Source organism: Hippocampus comes, unplaced genomic scaffold (genome assembly GCF_001891065.2).
Source record: "Hippocampus comes isolate QL1 unplaced genomic scaffold, H_comes_QL1_v1.1 scaffold71, whole genome shotgun sequence".
NCBI lineage: Eukaryota > Metazoa > Chordata > Actinopteri > Syngnathiformes > Syngnathidae > Hippocampus > Hippocampus comes.
Window position 1 is genome coordinate 494,790 of NW_017805932.1, and position 5,348 is coordinate 500,137.

The following is a 5,348-nucleotide window of genomic DNA, read 5'->3' on the forward strand; positions in this document are numbered from 1 at the left end:
GGGGTCGTCCACGTCACTGTCCGAGGCGATTGGCGCTGGCCGACCATGCAATCGTGTTTTGGAGGACGCCTTGGAAGAAGGGAATCGCAACACCAAATTCATATTATGTCCCCCCGCCCCCCAAATTTTTTTTTTTTTTTAAATGAAAAGCAGATCAGAATTTACTCTCTGAATTATGAGGCCCTCTTACCTGGTGTGTTCGTCTGCCACGCCTCTTCTTGATATGTGGGCGGAGGTAGGCAAAGTTGTCCAAAATCCACTGCTCCGTGGCTGTTAACTCCTGATCTGCCTGCGTGGACTTTTTGCTGTTTAGCTTGACAAACCTGGTCCTGTAATTTTTCAGGAAGCCCATGACTTGCTTGTCTGGAAAAACAAAACACAGAAAAAAAAAAGAAATGTAGATGTATTTTCCAGAATATACATACACACACCCAATCCATTTGCACAGGCATAAACATTTAAGTCGCAATACCACAAGAGGGCACTAAATCAGTGGTCCCCAAACTTTGTGTGTGTGTGTGTGTGTGTGTGTGTGTGTGTGTGTGTGTGTGTGTGTGTGTGTGTGTGTGTGTGTGTGGGGGGGCCTGAAACATGTCAGACCCCGAGTAACTCCACCCTCAAACACAACCGATGAACCCTTACCCCACAGGTGTCAAACTCAAGGCCCAGGGGCCAGATCCGGCCCACCATATCATCTTACGCGGCCCGCGAAAGCAAATCAAGCATGTCAAGTTCCACGATGCTTGCTCAAGTCTAAACCAAAATTTCAATTTGTCACATGTAATCCACAATAACAGTCATTATTCTTGACTTCTGATTTTCAAACTAGTTATCCATCAATTTGTTGTGCGCTGTGTATGTAATATGTGGCGGTGGTTAAACATTTGTATGGTTTCCCAAAATTCATAACGGGCCTCCAAGGGAAACTGTAACGACAATGTGGCCCGCGACAAAAATTAGTTTGACACCCCTGCCTTACACGGACAGCAGTTACTACAGTGGACGGCTTATCGTGTTATCAGGTTGCAGGGTGCACGAAAGGGTTACTTTAATGAATGAAAACCATTTTATGTCATTTGTCCTCTTTTTAGCACAAATTAAACACAAAGTTGCCTTCACACACACACACACACACACGCACACACACACACACACACACACACACACACACACACACAAAAAATTTAAATAAAAGCGCTGCCTTTGCTATGTCTACCTCCTAAAAGTGAACCCAGAAAACGTGGGTACTTACAGGTTGGCGCAGGCCGGCCCTTGTGTTCAAATTGCTCTTTCACAAACTGCTTCACCATGGCTCTTTTGATACTTGGGTCCTTGAACTCATCCAAACAGGAGTCATAAAACATGGGGTACTTCTCAAAAAAGGCAGCCAACACTTCTTTGTCGGCCCGTGTCCACGCAAAAGTCGAACTCTTCTTTTTCTCACCCTCACCACAGGTTGAGGACGACAAGTCATCTGCGAGTTCAACCGCAACCGGCGGCTCCGGACCGTCTTCCCAAAGTGACGGGAGTTCCTCGTCGCCAAAAATGTTCACGACCTCCACGACTTGCCCAAAAGTGTCCCGAGGGCTCGTTGCCTTCCTCTTGGTGCCTTGTTTTCTCTGGCCTGCCGTGATGAGCAATGGCGGAGAATGGGCGCTGATCTCTCCCCTGAGCGGCCGATGCGTTTGCGTACGCGCGTGAACGGGCTGACATCGAAAACGGAACCATGCTCAAATGGTCTCTTGCGGCGGCAGAGAAAAAAAAACAAACTTTGGCGACACGTCTTACAACTGCTCACAGATGCCTGCCAGTCTTTTGCAAACACTTGCCGCTAGTGCTGGGCGATATGAGGAAAAAAAAAACCCTCAATCACAACAATGGTTATTTTATATTACAACCACGACATACTTTCCAGGTATTTTATTTATCAAAAAAAAAATAATAATAAAACGTCATCACGCTCTGACTTTTCTCCCTTCATTTTGAAGAGGCATCAAACGGATCTACTGGTGCGGCTCGACAAAATCAAACGTAAACAGAAGCAAAGTAGCCTACAGATTTTTGCACACATCTATATAAGAGGGATTAAAAAAAAAAAGAATCCTTTTGACAGAACTTGATGAAAAAAAAATGAGCTTTACAATGATGTACTTTGGACAACATTTATTTTGCAGATTTCAAAAGTAAAAAAAAAGAAATCACAAGTGCGTACTGTATGGTGAATAAAAATCACATTTTAAAAAATATGACATGCATTCAATGCACTGGTCGCTAGATATGTGTCCATTTTCGGAATGGCTTATCCTCAATATTAATTGAATCTTCGAGGCCACTCCTCTCAATTGGCGTATGGCACGCAGTCACATTTCCGAGCTGTGTGTGTGTGTGTGTGTGTGTGTGTGTGTGTGTGTGTGTGTGTGTGTGTAGCATTATCTCGTATGAATTTTCAATACTTGGAATAAGTGTCGCTCATTTGCTGCCACGGAGGCTGTGACTGCTGAGTTAGCAGCGAAACCGCAACGGGTTTGGCAAGCAGTAGGAGGCGGCCGAAGCTCGTTGCTAAACTTGCTATGGCTAGCTGCTGCGGCGCCTCGCTGCGGCTGCAGGTGACCAAAGCATCCCATGGAAGCCTTTGGCGACGTCTCCGCCATTCAGTTATCTTGGCGGGGTGGGGTGGGGTGGGGGTGGGGGGGGATCAAAAATCTGTAACACTTTGTTTTGTTATTCTTTGTGTTTTGATTAGGCTCAAAATGCATTCCTCTGACGTTCTAAAGCAGCTTGCTGCGGATGTCAAGCGAGGGCAGAAAAGCCACGCGGTGAAATGCGATCCGTCGTCATTTATATCATCATATCGCCCAGCGCTACTTGCCCTTGTCAGTGAAACAAAAGAGTTGCAAGGAAATTTGGAACGTGTTCAACAAGACGAAGAAATAAATGAATAAATAAATAAATAAACTGTTTCCAAACACGTTTACAACCATTTCCTAAGCTCAGCGAAAGCCCAAATTGTCGACATTCGCAAGCATTTGCCGCTCAGCGAGAGAAGGCCTGAAACGCCATCGGGTTTTCAAGAAGCAAAGATGCATTCCAAAGCGTTCGCGTGCCTCACCTGGCAACTCTGTGAGCGGCTCCAACTGCTCTCTCACTTGCACCTCCTCCTCCACCTCTTCTTCTTTCTTTTCTTCTTTCACTCGGAGGAGCTCGGCTTCACGCTGCTGCTCCGGCGCAACGCCTCGAACAACGAGAAGGCATGCTTTTCTTAAGTTTCTCCTTTTACTGGTCATGACATTTGTATTGTGACGCGGCGGTGAAATGAATCATCGCTAATAATTAAGACGAGATTGGGATTGGTCCATTTGCGATTTCTGAAGTGGCACTTGGTATCAATCGGTACCCAGGAAATAGCGACAAATGTATATTTAGATATTCTATCTATACCAAGATCTGAAAGAGTTATGTGGCTCACTGGGGAAGTGCTCCCGCTTCTCTTCTTCTTCCTCTTCTTTCACGGAATGGGATTCGGGTTCATGTTGCCGATGCTCAGGGGAAACACCTTGAGAAACAAAGAACACACAGTCCTCTTTCAGATTTGCGGTTCATAATATCCAACGTCCTAAACAAGTTTAATTCAACACCGTTTGATTGTATTTGAAACTCAATTCGGGAGCAACTTTCCAATGTCTCAACTCGGTCCAAGGTTCTACAGTACATAAATCACATTTAACACTCTTGTTGGCTGTCGTGATTGTGTAATTTTTTTTGTTTGTATTAATTTATTTTGTGATAATAAATTCGTAGAAACTTCTTTGGTGGATTTTATTTTGGATACAGACGAGCGTCAAGGGAAAAATTCAATATGGCAAGTGCCCAAACCTTGGCCGCATCTCTTCTTGAAGGCTCACAAGTTCAACCACAAGAGAATTGTGTCCATTGTTTACTTCATCCTAATTTGGACAAGACGATAGCAACACGCTACACATCTCAATTCCTTAAACATTAATCCGATGTTTCCCCAGTCAGTGTGAGAGCTTCCCTCCCCTAAATTCCAGCTGAGACAGGATATCCTTCCTGCCTCCCAGGGACCTCTTCATCTGCTTCGTCAGGTGCAAAACAAGTCATTTCCCCTCTTGGGGGCATGTCTGTGAATATTTATGACCGCCTGTGAGCCCCCTGTTACGGGTTAGGGTTCAATCCTGGTGTCATATTATCTGACAAAAGTAAAGCCAAAATTATTTTGGGCTTGAGAACCTCCAAGGATCTTAACTATTTGCTTTAAGGAGTCCAGGTGGACAAAAGGAATGTTACACGACTGCAGAATTGAATGAAGTGAAAGAGGATGTACAATAGCTGGTATCTCTGAGATGTACATTTGTAGATAAGACAGACTTGTTAAAATGTTAAAAAAATAATTTTTTTAATCTCACTTTTTTTTGCTTGTTTGCTACTATTCAGGTAAGAGTAAATGACTGCTGCATAAACACGATGAGAGAAGAAAATAATGCGAGGTCACGGCAAAATAACCACTTCGTCCCAACATTTATGTGTGCATTACAAGACTGCTCAGAGAACAAGTTTGAGATATTGGAGCTTGAATTCTCAGGATGAACCTAAAAATGCCCTCCTGTCATAAAACCTTGACGGGTGAACTTTAACTCCATTTGCCCAAACGATTTTGCCAAGATACATTGATGTCCAAAAAAACAATCGAGATTCGAGAGTTGCACCCTTCGATGATTTCCCTGAAACGGAACGAACCTGCTTGGTGTCGTCCAACTTCAAGTGGAGACTTGAAAACGGCGTCCAACAGTTGTCGTTGTCGCTCGATCTCCTCTTTGGATCGACAAAGCTCCTCCTCGTACTCGGCGATAGTTGTTTCAACCGCCACAAGAATTTCTTCCACAGCGGCACTTAGTCGCTGATTCAGCAAAGCTCTCAGCATCTGGACTTTGCACATTTTGTTTCCCCACACAGTACCAACACTTCACGGGAGAACTTCCGCGTCTGGTTTGGTTCGCAGCTTCCAAGCAAGCTTCTACTTTTGAGTTTGTCCCAACACAAATAGTCTAAGCGCTGTCTTTTGTTTAGGTGGGGTGGGGGCTAAATATGATTTGATTTTATACTACATCATTAGCTTAGCTTAGCTTTCTGTCTTCCGCCTTCTCGCAGAAAAACTAAAAGTAAAATAAAATAAAACGGAGAAGACCACAAATAGTTGTGGAAAATACAAACGTTTCACTTTTCAACGTTTATCCACGTTCTGCGCTCTTGGGTAGTTGTGGTAATTGTTCTTTTTTTTTTTTTTTTTTTTCAAAAAAAAATAAAGGTTTTTCCCCGGGGCGGGGCCCCTT

At 44.0% G+C, this 5,348-nt stretch overlaps 2 protein-coding genes across 2 annotated transcripts in view; both read right to left on the minus strand.

The window, feature by feature from the left end:
- The window catches only part of LOC109528015 (uncharacterized), a 3,233-nt gene extending 1,506 nt beyond the window's left edge, over positions 1 to 1,727 (minus strand). Inside the window, exons 1-3 of the mRNA XM_019890282.1 lie at positions 1,253 to 1,727; positions 191 to 363; positions 4 to 69 (exon numbers count right to left, since the gene is read on the minus strand). Of these exons, the coding sequence (XP_019745841.1) occupies positions 4 to 69; positions 191 to 363; positions 1,253 to 1,364 (351 nt within the window). The 5' untranslated portion in view covers positions 1,365 to 1,727. The remainder of the gene's footprint in view (positions 1 to 3; positions 70 to 190; positions 364 to 1,252) is intronic.
- Positions 1 to 5,302, minus strand: part of LOC109527983 (zinc finger protein 271-like) — a 16,765-nt gene extending 11,463 nt beyond the window's left edge. Inside the window, 3 exon segments of the mRNA XM_019890231.1 lie at positions 3,110 to 3,232; positions 3,467 to 3,553; positions 4,756 to 5,302. Coding sequence (XP_019745790.1) covers positions 3,110 to 3,232; positions 3,467 to 3,553; positions 4,756 to 4,954 — 409 coding nt within the window. The 5' untranslated portion in view covers positions 4,955 to 5,302.
- Between the last annotated feature and the right edge of the window lie 46 nt (positions 5,303 to 5,348).